The sequence below is a fragment of the Camellia sinensis genome, chromosome 9, assembly GCF_055761805.1.
Source record: "Camellia sinensis isolate YWXY chromosome 9, ASM5576180v1, whole genome shotgun sequence".
Lineage (NCBI taxonomy): Eukaryota > Viridiplantae > Streptophyta > Magnoliopsida > Ericales > Theaceae > Camellia > Camellia sinensis.
In genome coordinates, this window is record NC_138969.1 from 165,796,035 (window position 1) to 165,821,784 (window position 25,750).

General features: G+C 34.0%; 1 protein-coding gene and 2 pseudogenes across 1 annotated transcript; 2 read left to right on the plus strand and 1 right to left on the minus strand.

Annotated features, from left to right (window-relative positions):
• Nucleotides 1-1,430: 1,430 nt before the first annotated feature.
• LOC145789055 (G-type lectin S-receptor-like serine/threonine-protein kinase B120) lies at nucleotides 1,431-25,046 on the plus strand (annotated as a pseudogene).
• Nucleotides 5,439-6,538, plus strand: LOC114312232 (transcription factor bHLH35). Its single transcript, XM_082887942.1, has 2 exons — nucleotides 5,439-5,598; nucleotides 5,954-6,538. The coding sequence occupies exons 1-2, from the start codon at nucleotides 5,563-5,565 to the stop codon at nucleotides 6,194-6,196; spliced, it is 279 nt and encodes a 92-aa protein (XP_082744068.1). The 5' UTR covers nucleotides 5,439-5,562; the 3' UTR covers nucleotides 6,197-6,538.
• On the minus strand, nucleotides 14,100-20,825 carry LOC145798998 (acid phosphatase 1-like; annotated as a pseudogene).
• Nucleotides 25,047-25,750: the final 704 nt, after the last annotated feature.

The following is a 25,750-nucleotide window of genomic DNA, read 5'->3' on the forward strand; positions in this document are numbered from 1 at the left end:
TGGTAAGATAAATCAATTTTTTTATAAAATTTGAGTTAAAATTCATATAATAGTGATATCACGTCATTATTGACATATGATATCACCAATCAATAGTAAAGCAACATATGAAGGGTGAACCCCATATGCAAATATAACTAACCATCTAGTAATTTTTACATATATATATATATAGTGAGATTAATTATATTTGCATATCAATAATGATGGATATTACCTTTATATTGAGATTTCTTTTTACAAAATTTTCATACATAAAAATATAATTTGTTGTAGTCACTTCATTTTCAATAAAACAATCACTATTGCTTTTACAAATTAAAAAATGCCCTTGACATTTTATTCTAAATATTATTTTTGTTTAAAATTTATTTATGTACATATGAAAAAAAAAAAAAAAAAAATCTAAGAGGCACTCCTGGTCACCATGTGGCTCTGCCATTGGGGGCACGTGACTCCCCTAAGACCTCTATGCTTTCGCCATTGCAAATGATAGATACTATATTAAAATAAAAAAATTAATAATTTTTTTTACACAATAGTGTGAATCTTATATGATATAGATCTTACACCCATTTAAATATTATATAAAATTTTTAATAATTTTTTTGAAGATTCCTATAACAAGTTAAGAGTCCACTTTACATAGCAATAATTATTCCACGTTTGGTAAAACAAAGTGGCGTCTCACACCATTCAAAACAAGTATGTACTTTGAAGTCAATATTATCCATCTTATTGATTTTTTATTATTATTTTGCATCAAACTGTTGAAATGGAATGAAGACCACGAGTAGTCAAGTGGTAAAGGAGTTCACACACATAAAATCATAAGACAATCATTTTATATAGGTGTGAGATCTTAAATGAAAAAAGAAAAAAAAAATTATATATGATTTTGCGATCGATTTCTATATTTACAATTTTTTTCCAAATGATAATCTATAAAACCGTACAATTTAGATTTGACCTGGTTGATATTGTATCCATTTTTTTTTTTATAGAAGTTTTAATTAAAAATATGAAAAAAGAATTATGTCAGATTGGACGATTTTAATCTAAGAACACAGAAACCAAACAACTACTACAAGAAATAGCTCGTAACGCAAATTAAACAACTCAATCCAACAAATTCAAAATAAGTTTATAATATAAAATAAATAATCAATTTTAATTTTGGTAAGAATTGATCCTCTAATCTCATTTACAATTGTATAAAAATTATCAACTAGCATCGTAGTTTTTAATTGATATACATGATTTATGAATGATTACGGTATCAAAATTTATTATCTTATCAAAATCCCAATTGTTATTATCATATCAAAATCCAAATTGTCTTTACCACTGGGGGAAAAAAAAAATGTATATATATATATATGGAAGAAGAAGAAGACCAATGAAGCTTCACCACTTCAAAGGTGAGTGAGATGGGTATCAGTTCCAGAAACATAATTGTTCATCTCACCTTACTTTTGTACATTTCCTGTGGTTTTGCTATGTTTTCTGAAGCAACCAACACAATCACACAAACCCAATTGTTAAAAAATGGCCAAACCATTGTCTCTTCAGGACAAAACTTTGTTCTGGGTTTCTTTTCTCCTCCAAATTCAACCTTTCAATACATTGGAATTTGGTACAACAACATTTCTGTGCAAACTGTTATATGGGTTGCAAACAGAGATAGCCCAATCACAGATAAAAATGGAGTCCTAGCAATTGGAAACAATGGTAATCTAATGGTTTTGGATGGCAATGGCACTTCAATTTGGTCAAGTAATGCCTCAATGGGAAAGTCTATAGTACATTTTGTTTAAAAAATGTATGGTACATCGAAAATTAATGGTTCAGATTGAGCCACATCATTAAAAGTGACCTGGTAAGCAAGTCACTTTTTATAGTTATGAGCCAAAATCATATTTGTTCATAGAGTAATGATTCATCCCCCTTTTCCCCCCACCCCCTTTGATCCCCTCTCTCTCTCATTGGTTACCTTTTCTTTTTCTTTTTCTTTTTTTTCCTGCTCCTCCAATCACCACCTGCCACGTGGCAAAGGGGGGTGAGGGGGTGACCCCAAAAGGGGGTCCCAAGCATTATTCTTGTTCATAACTAGAATCAAATTAATCATAACTTAGTTATGAACTCTCATCAGTTATCTCATAACCATATCTCATAACCAGCACCATTTTGTTGATAACCAATATCACATATTTCATAACTACAATCACATATCTCATAACTACATCTCATAACCAATATCCTTTAGCTCATAATCACACCACTCTGATCATAACCACTATCACATATCTCATAACTATTAATCACATATCTCATAACTATTACTCATATAGCTCATAACCACATCTTATAACCAATCCCCATAGCTCATAACCACATCTTATAACCAATCCCCCTTTGACTCATAACCAACATTACATATCTCATAATCAACACCCTTTTGCTCATAACCACATCACTTTGATCATAACCAATATCACATATCTTATAACTAATAACCACATATCTCATAACCAAACACCCTTTTGACTCATAACTACATCACTTTGCTCATAACCAAAATCACATATCTCATAATCAACAATCATATATCTCATAACCATTACCCACATATCTCATAACCAACACTCTTTGGCTCATAACTAACATCACATATATCATAACTACTAATCACATATCTCATAACACCCTTTGGCTCATAGTCACACCACTTTGATCATAATTAACATCACATATCTCATAACCATTAGTCATATATCTCATAATCAATACTCTTTGGCTCATAACCATACCACTTTACTTATAACCACTAATCACATATCTCATAACCAACATTCTTTGGCTCATAGCCACACCACTTTACTCATAACCACTAATCACATATCTCATAACCAACATTCTTTGGCTCATAACCACACAACTTTACTCATAACCACTAATCACATATCTCATAACCATATCTCATAACCAATACCTTTTGGCTCGTAAGTATACCATTTTGAACATAACCACCATCACATATCTCATAACCACATCTCATAACTAACATCATTTTCACCCATAACCCCTAACTTTGATCATAACCAACTCAAAACCACTAACCACATATCTCTATTTTAGATTTATTTACTAAATACAATAAAAAGGGTCATATACAAACAATATACATTTTAAAATATTTATACACACATAGACATACATATAAATAATTTGACTAAATTTTAATAAAAAAATGTGTTGAAAAATTTTATCTACGATTCATTACAAGAAAAGTGGGCTTATGAGACGGAACTTTTTGCGATGGCACAACTTGCCGTCTTAAGCAAAAAATGTGACTTTTTGAGACGGCATAACTTGCTGTCGCCAAAAAATGTGACTTTTTGAGACGGCACAACTTGTCGTCGCAAAAAATAGAGTATTTGTGACGGCAGAAATTGCTGTCGTAAAAAAAAAATAGAGTATTTGCGATGGCAGAGATTGTTGTCGCAAAAAAAAAAAAATAGAGTTTTTGCAACGGTACCAGCTGCAGTCGCAAAAAAAGAAGAAGAGTTTTTTGCGATTGTAATACGTACCGTTGCAAAAAAAAAATAAAAAAAAATATATATGTATATTGTGGCTTTGAGACGGCTTCATATATATATAGTCATAAAATGGTTTAAATAAACGCAACAATATTTTTCTATTACAAAAAAAAAAAAAAAAACGACGTCGTCTTACTCTTTTGAACATTTCTCTTTTCACCCAAATTTTCATCTTTCTATCTCTCTTCTCTCTCTCTCTCGCACTCATCACTCTTCTTTGTCTCTCTATGTCTCTGTCTCTCTTCTCTTTCTCTCTCTCACTCATTACTCTTCTCTGTCTGTCTCTCTTTCTCTCTGTGTCTCTCGTCCATCTTTCTTCTCTTTATCTCTCTCATCTCTCTTCTCTTATCTCTCTCGCTCATCTCTCTATGTCTCTCTCTCGTTTATCTCTTTTCGCTCTTTTCTCTCTCTCTCTCTCTCTCTCTCTCTCTCTTTTTCTATATCTTTTCATCAATTTTTTCATCTTCATCTCTCTCTTTTCTCTCTCTCTCTCTCTTACTCATCACTCTTCTCTCTCTATTTGTCTGTATATTTGTCTCTCTCTCTCTGTGTGTCTCTCACTCATCTATCTCTTCTCTCATCTCTTTTCTCTCTCTGTTTCTTTCGTTCATCTCTCTTCTCTTTATCTCTCTCGCCCATCTCTCTTCTCTCAATCTCTCTCATCTCTCATCTTTCTCTGTCTCTCTCGCTCATCTCTCTATCTTTCTCATTGTCTCTCTCGTTCATCTCTCTTCTCTATATCTCTCTCTCTCGTCTATCTCTCTTCTCTCTCTGTCTCTTTTCTGTCTCTCACTCTCTATCTCTATCTCTATCTCTTTCTCTTTTTCTCCCTCTCTCTTCTCCCACTATGTTTGCATTGCTCACTCTCTCCCTCCCGTCTTCTCTATTTACTGAGCTCCCTCTCAATTTATCGATCCACTACAAGAAAATGCACTTTTAGCGACCACTTTGTTTCTCTGTCTCGCTCATCACTCAGTCTCTCATTCTCTCTCTCTCTCTCTCATTCATCTCTCTCTCACCACCCATCTCCTCTACCACCTTCACCACTACTACAAACGCCATTCCACCACCACCACTACTTCCATTGTCGCCACTTCACCTCTACGACTACCATGACTACTACCATTGCCACCACTCCACTACCACCACCACTACTACTACTATTACCTCTCATCCACCGCTGCCACTCCATCTCCCATACCACTACCACAACTTCATCACTAATCTCCTTCGCCATCACCACCACCACCACCTCTTATCCATCACTTTCACCGCTACTGTCGCTCCCTTTCCTCTACTATAAAAAAATTGTTTGGTTATGATTTTTTAATAGAGTGTTGAATTGAGTTTTGAATTGTATGTGGAATTGAGTTTTGAAAGTTTGATGTGACATGTGAAATAAAAAAATTTGTTTGGTGATGAGTTTTCAAAATAGTTTTCAAAACTTAATTCAACATATAATTGATAATCAAACACACAACTCATAACTCGATATCCGTATTTTTGATCAACAGTCATAACCAAACTATTTTTAAAATACTCAACTAAAAAAATGTTTTTTTTTCAATTAATTGTTTTTAAGTAATTTTTTTGAATATTTTTTTTTTCAAATCATTTTTTTTTCAAACAACTTCTATGTCAATTATTTTCTGTCAATTAATTTTTTAGGCCTGTATAAACATTAAAAATATTAAAAATATTTAGAAAATTAAAATATTTAAAAAATTAAATATTAAGAATATTAAAAATATTCCGAAAATCTAAACCTAACAAAACCTCAATTTCCCCCCTGTTTTTTCCCCGTCTTTCCCCATTTTTTTTCATTTCCTTTCAGGTTTGTAGAGCCCAAGTTTCGGAGCCCTAACTTTCGAAACAACTCTCTCTCTCTCTCTCTCTCTCTCTCTCACGGAGGCGACGACGAGCAGCGATAGTGGTGGCTAGCGACGATCGGCGATCGACGACAATGGCGGCGAGCAGCGATCGAATCATCGATTCGAAGGTATTCTTCTCTTCTCTTCTATTCTCTTCTTCTCTCCTCTTCTCTTCTCTTCTCTTCATTGCTCTATGAGATTTGGACCTCTCTCTCTCTGTTTTTGATTTGGACCTCTCTTCTCTTTTCTTCTCTTCTCTTCATTGCTCTATGACATTGGGAAGTGAAGGTGAAGAAGATGTGAGATGGCTTGACAGTGGTCTGCAGGAGGCTATGGATAATTTGATCAAGTGTTGTGAAAAATTGAAAACTAAAACAAGAGATGTTATGAAAATCACAGAATCTATTAAAATGTAAATCAAATTAGAAAAATTGATGTTAGTCAATTTAATTTTGATGAAGTGTTGTGGTGATGTTGAATTAGATGGACAAGGCATCCATAATCAAAGATGCAATTGACTACATCCAAGAATTGCATGAGCAAGAGAGGAGGATCCAAGCTGATTTAATACAACTTGAATCTGGAAAATTGAAGAAAAATGTAGTTTTTGACTTGGATCAAGAGATTCCAACCTTGTCAAGACTCAAGAAAAAGAGAATTGATCATAGTTATGATTCAAGGAGATCAACCACTTCTTCCATTGAAGATCTTGAAGTAAGTCTTTGATTAAGATTTGATTAATAATTGTTTAGTTTCTGGATAATTTTGTTTTGGTTAGTTAATTTGTTCATAATTTATACTATTTTAAAAAAAATGAATAGATGGATAAATTGGACATGTACATATGTATCAGTGATATGATGTGTAGTTGAAATTCAATATTAAAAATCTTAAAAGTGATTTTTTGTACCTGGCCATTAAATCTTAGTTACACAACACATCACTTATTCTAAAATTACTTTAATAAAAAAAAAAATCACTCTAAAGGATCCATACCAAAATTTTATATCAGAACTTATCCAAAAAATTTAGAAATGGGATTGTCTCCAACCAATTAGAGCATCTAGTCTGGCCTACTGCCATCCCATTTTAGATACAATTTGACAATCCGATATCTAATCAAATTAATTTTTAGTATAAATGATATGTTTGAAAGGTTTGATCTCAATCTGAATTGGGATTTCATTAGTTATAGGACGTTTTGATCTGGGCAATTACATGAAGATATTTTGGAAAGGAAAAAAAAAATGTGACATCTACCTCAATTTTGGCCTTCCCTTTTAGATATAGATATGTATATAGAAAGGAAATCGAAATAGAGAAAGACTCAAACAATTGCAAGAGCCATGCACATGTTATTTTAGAATGGTCAGTTGAACCCTAGAAGGTGCAGAGGCTCTGGCACTATGTGCTACCCCATTTTGGTTGAATTTCTTTGATTTATTTGAAATTTGTGAATTGAACTTGACTCTTCCTCTTCTTCTTCTTCTTTCTTTCTTTCTTTTTATTTATTTTTTATTTTTTATTATTGAATGAGGATGCATTAAAATTTTTATCAATTGGAAAGTAGTGTTCCTTAATTCAATTTTTATTGACTCAATCGCAATTTTTTTTTTTAAATTTACACACACATCGCGTGTGCCTTAACTGCTAGTATTTATTTATTTATTCTTGTGAACTTCTGTTAATTTTCAAGTTTTGCTTGTGAAAATTCTTTGACTGAAATATGAATTTCTTTGTGGTTCAAATTTTATTCTTTGGGTTTGGTTTTGTTACAAATCTATGACATAAGAATGGGTTTCTATGAATAGATATGTTATATAGCGATCCCGGGTTTACCCTTGTTGTACAGTGATCTGGACATGTGTCCGTGGATGTTGGTTGTTGTTTATTATTTCGTTTACATCCTTTTACTTCGTATTTGAGTTATAGGATGTGTTGGGCGGGTTTGTTTCAGGTTGGTTGAGTTTAGAAACCAAAACTAGTTGCCCAGATTTTTTTTTGGCCTGTACGCTCGAGCGGAGGTGTTGGCGCTCGAGCGGGTAATACACCCATCCAGTATTTGTTGTGCAATGTTGTACGCTCGAGCGTGGAGTTGGCCGCTCGAGCGTATCTGTGTGAGTGGACGCTCGAGCGTAGGGTTGGGAGCTCGAGCGGAGGCCTGGTTCTGCAAGAGTGCTGGGCGAGTGCATTCTGCGCTCGAGCGGACGGTTGGCCGCTCGAGCGGAAATCTATGAGTGACCGCTCGAGCGGGGTGTTTTACGCTCGAGCGGAGACCTGGGTTAAAGTCCCGAATTTGTGACTCTTCAAATCACTTTTTCACTTTCTCTTCTCTCTCTTACTTTTCCAAAATCACCATTGTTGAGCCTCTCACTCTAGACTCTACCTTCTCTCTAGGTTTTGATCTAGTAGGAGTGATTTACTCACCTTTGGCCTTTACAAAAAAGTTGTTGATCGTCGAGGGCTTCATTTTAATATGAAAATCTCGGGTTTTGGAGCACGTTGGGTTTTGTCGTCTTCTCCTTTGGGACTCCGAATTTGAGGTAGGGATATCCTACTCCTCTCTATAGGTTTTGTCTTTAAATTTTGGTATTTTGAGATGTTGGGCTTGGTTTGGTAAGTTGTGAAAGTTTGGGGCTTTTGTGTAATTTTACAAAAGTTGGGGTTTTATTCATAATAAACCTAGATGCATGTTTGGCATGAAAAAAAATGGAATGATTGTTGAATCATTGATGAAAATGGGACCTAAGGGTTGAAATGTTAATTATAGGAATTGACCTAATTACATTGTTTAATTAATTGGGATAATTAATTGAGAAGAATGAAGAAATGAAATGTTGATTGAATATCCATTGTGCATTTATTTTCTGTTTAGAAATAACTGCTTTGGGCTATCGGTGAAGGATAGTTGTGATTGTTGTAGACAATGCATGATGATTAGGTAAACTGAAACTAATCAATGAAATGTGTCATGGAACTTGACGGTTGATAGAATACATTAATTGTATGTATTGGGTGATTGTATATAGAACCAATGTGTTTATATACGTTATGTGTAGAGGAGGAGATAGGGGATGTACTCCGCGGTTTAGGGGAAGATAGGGGATGTACCTCTAAACCGGATAAGTATTGGGAGAAGATAGGGGATGAACTCCGTAGACACAGCTCATATGCTTGTCTAGAGAAGTGAAGATAGAGCTCATATGCTTATCTTTGTGAAGTGTGGATACAGCTTATATGCTTATCTGTGAATGTGGGATATTGTTGTTATACATATCTGTTGAGAATGTGAATATAGCTTTTATGCATATCTGTGGAAATGATGATAGAGCTAGCATGCTTATCTGTTGAAAAAGGGAAAATGAAAGGTAACTTAGACTCATAAGTTGTAAGACATAAATATGTGATTTATGTGATTGTATCAGTGTTGACCATCTATCAATTGCTAATATTTTAGTCATTGTCCATGGTTGGTTTAGTGTATTTCTACTGGGCTGTGGCTCACCCTATATGGGAATATCATTTTCAGGTGCAGGAAGCATGCCACCTCCAAGGACATAGCTGGGAGGCTAGTGGCGGACACACTTTTGTCGCTTAACTTTTGATGTATTACATGTAACTTCAAGCCTAGGGCTTAATGTGTAAACGAGTTAGTACTCTTTTGTTGTAACCAAGTGTTAACTTCGAAAGCTGTAAGCCCGTAGGGCATTTTGTTTTTGATAGTAACATGTAATACTTATGTAATGAAACTCTAATGAATAAAAGAGTGTGGTTAGTTTATATGTAAATGCATGTCACATCTGATGGGTTTATTGTGGTTATTTTGAGGGCGTTACATGTTATGTTATTATTTGGCTTTATATATTTGGTAGTTTAGCATTATTAGTCCTATTTTGTTCTTAGTTAGTTAATTTTAAATTTTAAGTTGTTATGGGATAGTTTTTAAAATTTTCACTATGTGTACATACTTTTCGTCCTATTTTTCATCCTTTTTGGCCTAGCAATAAATAAATAAATAAAACTTCAATTTACACCTATCAAATGAATTTCAGTTTATTTATTAGTTGAGTTTTATAGGCATGGCAGCATGGGCTAGATTTACGCTAATTGGTAGGCTCTTGTTAATTGTGATACATGTTGCTGATTATGATTTTGAGCAAGTCTTCATGAAGGGGGAATTTTTTTCTTACTTCTTATTTTAGCTCATTTTTTGTATTAATAACTATTTGTTTACTTTTTAACAAACCATTAATAATTGTTTGTTTACTTTGGTTATGAAGTGTCAGTTTTCTCTGGCATAAACCACCTCCTACAAACAAACATGGGCAATTAAGTTATATATATTTTACTCTTTTTGTTTTTATTTTCTATGTTTTATCCTCAATATTTGAAATTGCAGAGAAATTTTATGCACTTAATTAGTTTGCTTTTCTAACATCTTGTGCTTTAGTGTTTTCCAAAACTAGCATGGAAGACATTCATAATGTTTACTTGTAGTTTGCATTTCTGGAATGTCAGTATGGGCCACTGATTTTCTTGAAGGTTCTGGGGATCTTTGCTTAGTTGATCACAAGAGTTGACGATGTGGCCTGCATACCCAAGGTATATTTTTTTTATTTTTTAAAAAATTTGTCCGGAAGGAAAAGGCACTGGACTAAATTTTTGAGTGATTTAAAAGAACAAGCTTGATTTTTGGAGTGGGGCTTGTAACCCCCTAGCATATGATGAATCTGCTAGTTCTTTCTGTTGCCAAATGTGATTTTGGGCAAGTCTCCATGACCGTAAGTGTTTTCTGTAGTAGCAACATAATACAAAACATTTTGTTGGATTCATTTGCTGTTGATTATGTTGCTGTCTTCTTTCTCTAGTTCTATTTTGTAGTTAATTCTTAGCTTTAATTAGTAGATTTATAAGCAGTATTTATGTTTCTTGATCATAAGCTTAATTGGAAGATATAGAACCACTGTTTTTGTAGGTTAGTCATATAAGTATGTTATGTTGTGTTTGGGACATTGTGTTGCTGAGAAAATATGCAATGAGGGAAAGAAAAGGAGACTGCAAGTCTATTTGGGTTTTTTTTTTTTTTTTGTGTGTGTGTGTGTGTGTGTGTGTGTGTGTGTGTGTGTGATGTATTTGTGCTTGAAGAAGATAAATAACTGCTAATTGTTGCTTATTTCGTGTAATTAGTAGATCTATAAGCACGTACTATGCTTGGTTGCTGAGAAAATAAGTTCAGTGAAAATAAGGAAGAAGGAAACTGAAATGCTGAAATCTTTCCTTTAATTTTATTTTTGATTTCCCAAAATTGACAACTTACCATATGCCCTTATGGTTTTGGATAAACTGTATTGACAAAGTAGTTTACGATTCTAGTTTTTAGAGGGCAGTTCTAGTTGCGTTATGCAATTATGAATTCCTCATTTATTTGTCAACGTTCTTGTACACTCACAATGTTGAGTAGCAACAGCCAAAATCCTCATTTGGGATCATTTTTGTACACTCAATTTTGAATTGCTTTTTTTTTTTTACAAGAATTGTATTTGAGGGATAGAACAACAAAAAAAGTTTGGTCTATGGAGTTGTGAATTTGTTTTGGTCTTTTTATTTTGTTTAAATATGGGACAATGGTGTTTTAGCCAATCGCCGAAACATCCCCAACTATTCACACCCCCAAAACATCGCATTCAACTCTCTGTCTCCCATTCGCTGCTCCTCACCTTGCCGATCACCTCCACCTCTATCGCTGTTTGAGTTGCCAATCGCCGCCATCGCCGCTAATGGTACCGATTATCACCGCCACCGCCACCGCCACCGCTAGCCCTACCCTCCTCTTAGATCGCCTCACCGCTCAGCAATTTGGTAAGTTTCTTTTTCTTTCTCTTTGCTTTCTCTCTCTCGCTGTCTCTCTCTCTCTCTCTATGCTTTTTGCTATGCTATCTTTGCTGTTGGCTCTCTCCCTTTGGCTTGGGCTCTCTATCTCATCCTGTTTCTGGTAAGTTTTTTTTTTTTACCGACTTGATTCTATTATTGTGAAATTGTGAGAGGTTGAAAATTTCTTATATTTAATGAGCATTTGTGAAACAAATATAAATGTACTGATTTAACTTAAAATATTTGTAAGCTTTTTGGTTAAAATATAAATGTAGGTTGTTTGGTTAAAATTTTAATGTAAGGTGTTTGGTTGAAAGATTAAAATATATATATATATATATATATATTTGTAAAAAATATGAAATACAGAAGAAAAAAAAAAGAAGAAAAAAAGGAAGAAAAAAGTATTGATTTAGCTTAAAATATGAATGTAGGGTGTTTGGTTATATTTGATGAGCATTTGTGAAAAAAATATAAATGTACTAAAGTTTAGGAATGTTGCTTTAGTAGTTACTTTGCTATTTTTTTAGATTTTTCTCTCAAAATATCAAATAAAAAAAATGTTATATATGGTGTTGCTTCAGTAGTAACTTTGCTTTTGTTAGATTGTGGCTTCACAGCATTGGTTTTTAAATGATGGTTTGCAAATCCTTAGCCGCTATATTTCATAGTTTTTGAAGCAGATTTAATGCCTTTGTCTTTGGCTCATCATGATAGTGTTGAGTTCACTGGTTTTTGTTGTTCTAAATAAACAAATTCTTTTGGTAGCCCTTCTTACAGCTAAGAAGGCACCTCTTTAGGCAAGTAAATTCTTCTCTACTTAGTGAATTAAAGCTTGAATTATGGTTATTATAGTTATAACAATTCTTGTGTTTTTTAGATTCTTTGTTATCTTAATTAATTGATGTGTAGCGAAATTTGTAGGTACCAAAAGAGTATTGAGCTCCTGATCTTAAAGCTTGCATTCAAGAGGCTTGTTCATGAAATTGCTCAAGACTTCAAGGTAATTGAATGGTCGCAATAGATAAACAGTGTCATATTTATCGTAATTGTTTAGGGTTTTTTTTTTAAATGTTTTTGATTAGTAATGTTTTTGTTCTAAATAGACAAAATGTTTTTTTTTTCCTTTTTCTTTTGATTATGACAATTGATCTGTTTCATTTCCAGGATATCATGGAAGAGCCTTGTGTTGCTGCTGATGGGTACACTTACGATCGCAAAGCTATACAGACATGGCTTGAGGAGAATGATAAATCCCCAATGACAAATTTGCCATTGCCAACTAGGAATCTAATTCCAAATTATACACTTCTTTCTGCTATTAGTGAGTGGAAATCTGGAAAACAATGACATTGTTTTGTTTGTAACTTTTTTTTTTTTGGTGGGGTGGGGGTAGAATTTCTTAGAAGAATTATTCCTTTTATTTAGTTGGATTTTGTTCCAAATATGAAGGTTTTAAATTATTAGAAATATGTATATAATAATTTGAAATGATAGGATTGTGATAGAACAATATGTATAGGTTGCTGATGAACAATAAGAATGTTCCGTGTTGCAAGAAGAGAGAGTGATAGCTATAAGGTGCTTGAATGAGAATACTTGGTGCTTACATGATGCTTGTTGTCAATACATGGGTTGGTGGATGATCATCATGATGATAGTTGCTTCTATTCTTTTCTTTTTCTTTTCTTTTCTTTTTTTTTTCCCCTTTTTTTTTGTGAATTAGAAAGGAAATTACATTGAAGTAAAAAAAAAAAAAAAAAAAATTCATACAAGGAACTATTTTACTAAGAAGGGAACCTAATCTCTCAGATAATAAAAGAAGATACAAACTTGACAATAAAATTAGCTTCTCTACGGGCAAATATGCCCCGGAAATTACTGTTAGTTGTAGGCACTTGTTCAAACAAAATTTGGTTTGTTTAGTTATTGGCTTTCCTCTTGCAAAGATGTGTAGTGTTTTCCATGAATTAGATTCAATAATTAACCATTGGGTATTAGCTTGAATAGTCCAAATTTCAGCTGTATTGTTACTTGTACCAATGGGATATTCAAAAGCTTAAATGCAGTGACTAGTATTATCTCTGAAGATGCCACCAATGCTTGCTCGACCAGGGTTACCTTGACAAGCACCATCCGTGTCGAGTTTGTTAACCGAGAGTGTGTACTTTAAAAGTGTTCATCAGAATAGAGAGAGCAAACTTAGCAGCATATGATATCTTGTGAAGGTGTAAAGGTTGATTTTCAAGAAGCATTTTATTCCTAGTTGTCCACATTTGCCAAGAGTAAGAAAAGTTTAAGTGAAGCATGATTGGTAAGGTTTAGATTTAGCCGAAATGATAGTGCCATTAGGGAAATAATTGGATTTAAACATCAAAGCCCATAAAGATTCAGAATGTCTCAATAAGTATCATCCCAACTTCATCATGTAGGGCTGGTTAAGCATCGTTAGGTTTTAATGCCTCATCCCCCATAATTAATAGGGCGACAAACCGTGGACCAAGATGATGTACTTCGTCGATAATATCCCAAAATGTTGATTTAGAAACTAGTGACCAGTTTCTAGCAATTGATAAATTGAATACATGCATCTACCTAGTTGAAGGCAACAATCTAATTCTGCAGAATATGATACAGTTATTTACAGTTAATCTCATGAGCCACTGCCAGAGAGAGGCAGAGAGAGAGAGAGAGAGAGAGAGATTATGCACAATTTATATATTAATTGAAAACTTAAATCAAGTATAGTTATGCACAATTTATATATTAATTGCAAACTTCAGTCAATGAATCGAATGTACAAATATTTGTTTGACTAGAAGGGATTAGAAAAGCTTAATAGGAACCTGTCCAATTAGGGAATATAATACATGGGATTTGGGAGCTTGAACGAGCGGATGGAAACTGATGAACCCAAAAGATCGCTCCATTGGTCTCCAGAGTTGCCCAAAATCTAGTATCCCTCTTCCACCATCTCATTCCTCTTCTTCGACTTGTATATTGTCGCTAGCTTCCCATGGTCCTCAGTTGCTCTGCACGGTTTAAGACACTTGAAATTTAGTAAAAATATGCAACAAAGGAGACCATCTCTAATTTAATATTAAAAATAAAAACCATATTTAAATTGGAGGTTTAATTCCATATCAAAGAAGGCCCATAAAATTTTATTTATTTTATTTATTTATTTTTTGTTGATAAATCAGAAGGCTCATCATGTTCACTCTTCCATCATTGAAAATTAATCTGTGGCCCAAAAAACACATTAGACAAGATCATAAGGAAATTGAATTCATCCTATGAGAGGGACAAGTTAGTCACTCTTTAAAAAAATTGGCAAAAGTTGCCTTTTAGCATTGAGTAAAATTGCAATAACTTTCTTTATAAAACTAATGCTATTAAAGCAGATGAATATATTCTATAGACCATCACATCAGTGTAACATTTGAGGTACAAATTTCATAATATGAGTAGTGACAATTAACTAGCTCCTAATATCAAATCTTCTAGGAAAAAATTATTACTGTTAGATCACACAAGGTAGGGCTGTAAAGGAATTGGCTATGGGCTAGCTTTAGTTGAGCTGAATTCAATTGAAGAAGAAACAAATCAGATTGGAATTTAATTTACATCATTAATTTGGCCGTCAATTCAACAATTGCTGCCACTATAGCGATCCCGGTTTTCCCCTCATTGTTTAATTGTATTTCAGACTCTGTTCTGTGGATGTATTGTTGTCTTTTTCCTGTTTCCATCCTTTACTCTTTGTATATGAGTCTTTGGTCGTGTTGGGTAGGTTTAAAACAGGTTGGTTGTGTTTGGAAACCAAGGGTTGATGTCCATTTAATTACAACTAGTGTCTATTAAATTTTCATAATGGTTCATTCAATTCCAATTAGTGATCCATTCATATTCCATTAGTGGGATTTTATGACAAACTTGTCCATTCATATTTCTAACTAGTGTTCATTTAATTCTAGTTAGTGTTCATTTAATGCTAGTTAGTGTTCATTTAATTTCAATTAGTGTTCATTTAATTCTAACTTGTCCTTTCATTTTTCCAATTAATGGGCTTTAATAACAACCTTTCAATATCACTTGTTCATCTCCCTTTTGATTTCAAAACCCTAGAACCATTTTCTCTCTCTCCCTACACACCTTCTCTCTAGGTTTTCATCTCCCTCTAGTGTAAATCTATACTAAGTCCTTTGTAAGAAAGGTAGAGTGGGTTGAGGGCTTCATTTTTAATCTAAAAGTTTGGCGATTTGGAGCACTTTGGTTTTTGGCCTTCATCTTCTCCATTTGGTCTCTCCATTTGAGGTAGGGATTTCTTTGTTCCTTTTCAATACTCCGTCTATAGATAGACATATGGTAGTTTTGTATTGCATGAAAATCATATCCGTGTTGGATTTGTTTGAAAATCATGAGGGGAACCTAGGGTTGGTTGTTTGAGAATGGTTTTGTTATCATTGACTGTGGTTTGGACTAATTAGAGAGTAAAATTAGCATGTTATTGTTGAAAGAAGAGAAAGCCCTAAATTATATTTTGATTTGGTAAAATAAAAAGGATTTACGGTTGAACAATGTTGGTAAATTTCTATTGTTAATATGAGTTGTGTAGAAGGTGTTAACATTGAAGGGATTAATTATGGTATTGGGGTTATTTTGAAATGAACGTATTGAATCAAGTTGGGTTATGGCTTATTATCCATGAAATTGATTTTGTAAAATGAAGAGAATGTAATTGGTTTTGTGAAAAGGGAAAAGTGTTTTTGGAATAAGTGATGGAACATGTTGACTTAAGAAAATTATGAAGTTGATCTTGAAAATGGTAAATGAAATGTTAACTCTATGTGAGTCTCGGAAAATAAATTTGAGAATTGAACTATTGTATCATGAGTGTCGAATACACACATTTGGGGGTTTTATCCTTACCTATCGTACTAGTGTCGTTGTTGGGTTTAAGGTTTGCTTGAGAGTTGAGTCTCTTTTATTAGGTGTACTGAATACATGCATCCAGAGGTTTTGTCCTTGGTCATCGATGGAGGATGACATGGTTGTGTTGAATTGTGATGTATGCGTTACACTTGTGTTGGTTAAACATTATTGAACAGTTTATGTGTATGTATTACACTTGTTATTGATGCTTTGTTGTATTGAGGAATTTGTATATGATAATTGTTTATATACATTGTGTTGTGTGGGAGGAGATAGGGGATGTACTCCACGGTTTAGGGGAAGATAGGGGATGGACCACTAAACCGGAAACTGTTTGACATTGATACAGCACTACAATGTGTATCATTTGTGAAGTATAGAAGTGTTTTTGTTTGATATTGATACAACACCAAAATGTGTATCATTTGTGAAGTATGGAAGTGTTTTTGTCTGAGATTGATACAGGACTAAAATGTGTATCTATTATGAGGTATGAAATGTTTAAAATGAGTTATTATCTCGCTTATCGCTTTGGCATATCCTTAGCTACTGTGCATATAGCCGGTAGAGCAGAGTTTTAATTGTTATCGTCAGTGTATCTGAATATGTTATGGGTTGCGATGGTTACAGTTTTGAAAGGCCGAGCTGCCTCATTTGTGGATTATATACATGTTGATGATTTGTTATTTCCCTTTTATTTATGACATGCATGTATTGATATGAATGTATTAGGAACAAAGCGAAATGCCATTTTGAGATTTTGGAAAGTGTGAAGGAAAAATGGGGTATTTGTGAACATGTTTTAAAAAAAGGTCATTTTGTTGTAAGTACGGAAAATGGGGAAAGAGTAATGGGCTTGGTGAAATTGTTTTTTTTCTAAAACTGTTATAGTCATGAAAGTTTGGAAAAATGGGCAATTAAAAGGAAATAAGGTGAACCGCTTATAGCGTTGAATGAAATGGCTGTTTTCGAGAAAAGCTCATACTTATGTATATTTTGTATAAACTGCCACATTACTATTCTAGTATGAGATTGAACATTCATGATCATAGCTATCTGTAAGTTGTTATTGTTGAGGATCATGTTGAGATCTCTACTGGACTATATGTTCATCCCACGTTGTTGAATCTTTTTCAAGTGATAGCCAGGATATGCTACAAGGTTTTGGATCTTCTTATTTGTTGGCCACGGGGCCTCTTTTGTGTTGGCGGAATGCCATTTATGTAAAAGGGTTATACCCTTCTTCTTGACTTTTTAATGATGTAAGCCCAAGGGCAATTTATTTAGTGTTCTCATGTTGTATTTACTTGCATACGAATGAGTGCAATGTTATTCACTTCTACAAGTTGAATATACGAGTTTATTTCCGCATGTTATCTCTGAAATGGAATTAAGTAAATGAAATTGGTAATACTTCGAGTAATAAAAAGTGGGGCCTGACAGCCACATTCATGAGTCTAGATTTGGTTTGCAATATATTTTCAACAGGACTTGACAAAGTTATCAAGTCACAAGAACCAAAGAACGAAAACAAGGATGTTTGTGTGTAAAAAAAAAAAAAAAATCAAGTATGCATTTTCCCATTTGTACAGTGCATGCATGCACAAGCAACAATAGATGCATAACTAGATTGAGGTTTTATTCACTGAATTAAAAAAATATCCAATTTGATTCTTTTGTCAATGGACATATTACATCACATATGCCACTGGAAGGAAATATTTCCTGGTGTATAATCGTGCAATTATTTATAAGCATTTTAAATAGTAGTAGTTGCACGCATGGAAAAAAAACAAAAAAAAAAAAAAAAAAAAAAAAAAGAAGAAGAAGAAGATAGCTAACCATAATTACCGGAAACCTTTTCTTATGATGGAATTTGTATTCTGTAAACCCTATATATGAGAAAATTCTAATAAAACCTAAGGAACCATTTTCATGTTTATTTCCCAAACTTCTATGTTCCAAACTTACTATTGATTTCTAGTAGCAGACATTAATACCACACATCAGAAAGAAAAAACCCTAAAGCCTATGACTAGTCAAACATCATCATTCCTCATGTGTCAATAAGGCCCTGCATAAATGAGAGGCCAGCTCTAAAATTCAATTATGATCTCATTAAAAGCAGTCTATAAAATATGGGCTCTAACCTAAAATAATGACATATAGAAAAAGAAATTACTAGATCATTGTTTTGTATACAATCGTTTCAATATGATTCAAAGACCCACATTAGAAAGGCATTGTTAACTAGAACTTCATACCCTAATGTAGTGATGAGGAAAAATTGGAAAGTTTGATTTTGAATCTAAGATTTGAAAATTGGAACACTTCCAATCTAGGTCTAGAAAGTATAGGAACATCGTCTCTGTGATATATTCTTATAAATGTGACATGAAATTTGGGATGCTTTGCAAATTTTCTAAGCTTCTGAGCTATGTAACAATTTTTCATTTTTGTAATTCCCCTGATGTATACTAAAATCCTAGCCAACAAAGACTGATAACAAGTTTGTTCATTTGAATAATTCTACAAGATAAATTCAACTTTGAAAATCAAAGAAGATGTACAGCATCTTAAACAATAAAAATAGAGTTTGCAGTAAAAAAATTAGATATTAATATCTGTAAAATAGAATTGACTAGATCAATAAAATTGCAATAAAACAGAAGTCATTCAAGACAATACTTCTATGATATGTGAGTTTGTTCATTCAAACTAAGATTTCATGAATGTAATGCTGATATTAAACATATGTTGCTTAACAAGAAAAGGTTGTACCAAGTGCACACGTTTTTCTTAATAAAACAAAAAATACATTTTTTTTCTTTTTTCCTGGAGAACCCAAAATGTTAGCCACTAGCAATAGTTGATAGTTGATAGTTGAAAGATGCGCAAAGCTAATAAGAAAATTATAATGATCTATCAAGAAAAATAAAAGGCATTACATCAAACAAGTTTATCCTGTTAAATCATAAACATAACAAACCCTATCAGCAATCTATGACAAAGAACAGTTTGAAAAGTAACCTCAATATGAGCTTGTCCCAATCCTGAAAGCCCAAATTGATCAAATTTGCAACAGTAACACCTCTTTGCTGTTCACTGCGCCCGGTAAGCAAGAAAACCTTGAATCCCAACTTTAGAACCTCTTCATAAAGCTTCAAACTGGACTCTATTGGAGGTGCCATAGCCTTGTCAACCCACTTATCAAACTCCACACCATCAAAAACCTCTAACCTACAAAATTCCACCAAGAACCCATCTCAGAATTCAATCAATTTCTCATAACTACCCATCTCCCATGCTCAAATGGATTTCCTTCAGACCCAATAAGGCCAAAGGGTTAATTTTACGTTTTATCCCTTAAACTATCACCAATTTTTCTAATTTATCCCTAAATTATTAATTTATCTATTTAGTCTTTAAAGTGTATAATTTCAGTTCATATGAGACGATTGGAAAAATCAATAGCAATTGACACCTAATTTGATGGGTAAAAAAATCATTTCATAATTTGAACAAATTAAAGCATACCATTGAACATTGATTTATGTTGTCCGGATTGTAAATGTCAAAGCATCCGACTCAAAACCAATTGACAAGGGCTTCTCAAGTATATCAACCAAGCTTGGTTGGGTCATAGAGGCATTGGACAGGTCTAACAGTAATATTCTCCTTTTGCCTATCAAATTAGGCTTCAACGGTTACCGAGTTGTACAATCGTTTTCAATCAAATCACATAAACTGAAATAATAAATTTTAGGTACTAAATAAATAAAAGTGATAATTGAGGGATTAAAAAAAATATATTGTACTTTAGGGGATAAAGGCAAAATCAACCGGCCAAATCAAGAATTAAATTTGAAAATTAGAAATTGCATATAGTCCATTCTTTATCAACATTTAAGCAGTGTTTGGATGGAGGGAAAAGAAAAGTGCAGAAAGAAGTGAATCGAAACACAACCCAAAAGCATAGCTAATGCAATTAAATCGAAAATTTAAGAAAATCTGAAGAACATTACCCAAAACCATGATCAGCATAGTAAGAAAGATTTGAAAGCAGAGTCTCATCGATATCAAATACCCAAACATCCTTCGCATCTTCACCCAATTCAACGCTCTTCGCATACTCTAGAGCCTCTTTCAATCTAATATAGAAGCATAGAAATCAAGTAATGACATCTCCATAGAAGACAAAGAAACAGCAAAGTGAAAGCAATTAAAGGAATGTGATATGACAGAACCGATGTTAATTTTGAATCAGAACAAATATCAGATATTCATTCTTTACGGTTACGGTTTTGAAATCAAAGCCCCAATGGCACAACTATCTTGGGTGGCTATGGATATTAATTTTGACTGATAAAAAAAATTAATAGCAGCTATTCAATGGTTAGGGTTTTGAAATCAAAGCACCAATGACACATTTAGATGAAGCTTAGAGTTAGCAACAAACCTGAACGACGGAAAAGAGTTCTCGAAAAAATTCGATTCGATTGGAAGGGAAGGGAAAAGACGATGACTAGGTCTTTGGTCACAAACCCATGGTGGAGACGTCTAGAGAGTGAGAGCTTGCGAAGAAGATGTCGACATGGCTGAAGCCCGGATCGCCGACGAGACTGGTGGTCCTTGGAAGCTTCAGCTATGGTGGAAGAGAAGAGGGAGGAGAAGAGCCAAGAGGGCCAAACAGGACTGATTCAATTTTGTTTCCCCTTCTAACCAGCTACACCGGTTGCCGATTTGAGAGTTAAATTATTTAAGTAATTTAGTTATGACCTCGTTATGAGGTAATATGGTATAAATAAATAACTGAATATAACTAAGTTATGAGTCAATATGATAGTGGTTATGAATAATATGATATTGGTTATGACATAAAATCATATAAGTTCATAACTAAATGTATGATACATCTAAATGTACCATAGCATCACCCTGCTTCAATTGTTGCCAAAAACACAACTGCAATGCTAATGGATACTGGTAATTTGATCCTTACGAGCAATGACAGTGTCGGCGACATTGACAATGCCTTGTGGCAGAGCTTTGACAATCCAACAAACACATTTTTACCTGGAATGAGAGTGCACACAAATTCCCGAACCGGTCAAGATCACATTTTCACTTCCTGGATGAGTGTTGGCAATCCATCACCAGGAAATTACTCGATGGGCATTGATCCGACGGGATCCCCACAAATTGTGTTATCAAAAGAGCCTAACCGGAGTTGGAGAAGCGGGTACTGGAATGGGTTAAGTTTCTTGGGTATTCTTACCATGAGAAGTTCCTATTTCAATGGTTTCAAGTTCAACAATAATGGGGATAACGAAATGTATCTCACATACTTTTCATTTAGCAGTAACCAGGCAGTGAGGTTTCGGGTTCGGTGGGATGGATTTATAGAGCAGCTTGCTTGGAATGAAAGTATGGATGTTTGGGAAGTGTTACAATCACATCCTGCTAACAAATATGAGGAATACAATCAGTGTGGATCATTTGGAAAATGCCGTATGATTGTTTCTGTTGTACTATGCAATTGTATTGATGGGTTTGGACCGAAAGACTTAGATCAGTGAAGGAAATGGGATTGGTCCGGTGGGTGCATTAGGAAGGAGGCATTGGAGTGTGGGAGGAATGGTAGCGGTGACGGGTTTTTGGCGGTGGAGGGAGTGAATTTGCCAGATTTTGCTAGCACGGTGGCAGCAGAGAACATTGAGGAGTGTGAGGATAAGTGTTTGACAAATTGCTTGTGTAATGCATTTGCGTTTGTCGTTGGGATTCGGTGCATGATGTGGAGTGGTGATCTGGTTGATGTTGAGGAATTTACAGAAGGTGGGAACACATTGTATGTATGTCTTGCTAAATCTGAATTAGGTATGTCATCTATCCTTCTTTAGATTGATTTGTATCATTTGATGCCGGTTTGGTTTTGTTTTCGTTTTCTGTTTTCGTTTTCTGGAAAATATATTTTATATGTATCTGAATTCTGTATTTGTTAGTCACACGTAATATAAATGCAGATCAGGCAAATAGAGTTCTGATTAGAATAGAAAGTAGGAAAATTCGGTTCAACTTTAGAACTGTTTTTTTCTTTTCTTTTCCTATAATTGGGTCTCTGTTATGCATAAATCAAATAGTTCCAATCAAGCAAATCAAATACACCTAACAAAAAATATGCATGACTCGGCAATGTGTCTATGGCCATGAAGGAAAGGAGAGCAATTCCACTAAGCGTAACAAGAATTAGAAAGCTTTAAACCTCCTCTCAACTTAACCGCTTTACAATATTATAATATCACACAATGAAACCCTAGCCAAAAAGTATAATATATATCAGCCCTTCAATTTCATAAAAAACTATCAGAATACCGCGACAAGCTCGTGGCCAGCCCAAAATAAGTGGCCTACATGGTTGTGTGCATGGATCAACTCTGATACTATTTGTGATGCCCCACTACCTCTTGGCTCAAGTAACTTGTAGGCCGACCAACAAGACCCAAAAGCTTAAGTCCAAGTTACTTAGTAATAAGGTAGTGGTTGCTTTATATGTCCAAGATCACCCATGCAAAATTTCGATATTGGATGGGGTGTTACAAATTTAATCTGAGTGTATAAAAATGTAAGACATCTCACGAAAAAGAAAAACACTTCAAATTAAGGTAAAAAAAATTAATTGAAATTCAGTTAAGCAGATTTGTTCTTACTTTCAAGCATTTTAATAAAACACATTGTTGTGTTTTTTTCCTCTGTAGGTGTTAAAAACAGAATATCAACTGCAGCAATAACTACAATTGTAGTGGTAGGAACAATCATTTTTGGTGTATTCCTTTGGCTACTATGGAGGTTCAGAGCAAAAATAAAAGGTAAGGTTTAACAGTGTAGTTCATGGGGAAATGTCAATTTCTTTCTTTTTCTTGATGATGGCTAATTAACCTTCTTTTATCATATCATTACCCATCAACAGAGTTCTCAAAATCATTGTGCAAGAGCAAAATTGAGTTAGCAACGTTTGATGCGAGCAAAAGTTGTGAATTTTCAGAAGATTTTTCATGCTCGGATGACCTTGCTTCCATTGAAGGGAAATGAGGAAGTGGACCAGAATTACCGATGTTCAATTTCAATTGTGTAGCAGCTTCCACAAATAACTTTGCGAATAATTATAAGCTCGGACAAGGGGGATTTGGAGTCGTATATAAGGTGAATTTACAAGCAAATCATATTATGTAGGATTAATAAAAGTTATGTTAGCATGTAAATATGAAATAATTTTTTTGATTCTTTTCCAGGGAATTTTGCCAGGGGGACAGGAAATAGCTGTCAAGAGGCTCTCAAGGTGTTCTGGGCAGGGCTTAGAGGAATTTAAGAACGAGATGATACTGATTGCTAAATTACAACATAGAAATCTTGTTCGGCTTTTGGGTTATTTCATTGAAGGAGAAGAAAAGTTACTGTTTTACAAGTGCATGCCTAACAAAAGCTTGGATTTCTTTCTTTTTGGTTTGTACTTCACCCTTTCCATCCTACTTAAGAGTATAGTTTTAAGTAGCAGTATGCCAATATCAGAATATTGGTCTAATAGTATTGGGAGTATCTAGTGATGTATCAAGAATTGAGTGTCATGGTCAGGAATTTTTTAAAATCATCAGGTGAAAAAAAGATCGTTATAGTAGCTGAATGATGGTATCAATCGTGAATCAGCTATATTAAATTTGAATATCAAAAGTTCAATATGTATCTACCGATATTTGAAACCATGCTTAAGAGAGTATCCTTTTTTAAGTCTTTATATTGTTTATGGCATTTTCATGTTGCTAGGTACTCAAATTTTCTTTCTGTAACATGACAGACCCTGCCAAGCAAGCAGAACTAGATTGGATCAAGCGAGTCTCCATTATTGAAGGAATAGCATGAGGGCTTCTATATCTTCATCGAGATTCAAGACTCAGAATTATTCATCGCGATCTGAAAGCTAGCAACATATTGTTGGACGAAGAGATGAACCCAAAAATATCGGACTTTGGCATGGCCAGAATATTTGGAGGGAATCAAAATGTAGCAAATACAAACCTAGTGGTTGGTACATAGTAAATATTACGTTTTCCCTAGTGTACGAACAAACCAAACAATAGTATTTGTTTTTTAAGACATGAAAAGGAGAAAAGCAAATTGATTAAGATTCCTCCAACTATTTCCACATGCAGTGGTTACGTTTTGCCTGAGTATGCAATGGAAGGCCTATTCTCCATGAAGTCTGATGTCTGTAGCTTTGGCGTATTATTATTAAAGATTGTGAGTGGCTGGAGGAACACTAGCTTTCGCTCACCTGAATCCGCAAACCTTATTCAACATGTGAGTTTCTCTTGCTTAATCGTGTTACATCTTCAACTTTTCTGTTCCATAATTAGTAATTTGGAGTTGTGACAAGAAGATGAGAAATTTCTTGAAATGATGTTCAGGCATGGAATCTATGGAACGATGGAAAAGCAACAGAGCTGATTGATCCATGTGTCGTGGATTCGTGTGGAGGAAATCAAGTGTTGAGATGCATACATGTGGGTATGTTGTGTATGGATAGTCAGTGTATAGGCCAACAATGTCCTCTGTGGTGTTGATGTTGGAGAGTGAAGATACAACTCTTCCTATGCCTAGACAACCAACTTTTTCTTCAATTAGAAACAATGTAGATATGATTATGGATTTGGTTGTTGAAGGTGATGATAACTCATCCACAAATGGTATAACAGATAGTGGGATTATTGGAAGATAAAAATTTGTATCTCCTCTTGCTCTTACTACAAACAAAATTACCTGTGAAGGCGTTTAGAACATGGCAATTCTGAAAACCGATGTTATATATCAACCGATACAATGTATGTATCAGTTCTGTATATCATTTGGTGATTATTGGCTATCTAGAAGAAAACTATATATGTTGTTGTGATCATATCTTTATGAAATTATTTATATTCACAGTTCCACACATTTTTTTATTCATTTAAATGGAGTGTTTTAATATGAGATTCCATGCTTAAAAAATAACAATTCTAGGTTTCTACAGCAACAAAAAAATATGACTTTTCAAAAACAGTTGAAAGTTCATTAAAAAAATAATAAATAAAATAAACTACTTTTGAAAAATCAGCCAAACAGGGATTTTGTTTGGTAAATTGTTTCCAAAAGCGTGTGTAGGCTTTTACATGAAAAATTGTTAGCAATTTTCACCCACAAAAAAATAAAAATAAATAAGTGTTCACTTGTTTTCGAAACAACTTTTCATTTCCTCCTCCGGCATCTTCCTTGTCCCCTCACCTCCAACAACCCCTGGCCACTCCGCCCTCCGTCAACTCCCTCCTCTTCCAACAACACAACATAAATGTTTTCTTATTTTTTATTTTATCTATTTTCAAAACATCTATGTGTACAAAACATCTTTATTGTTTTGGCCGAAACAAAGAAGAAACAAGATGTCTT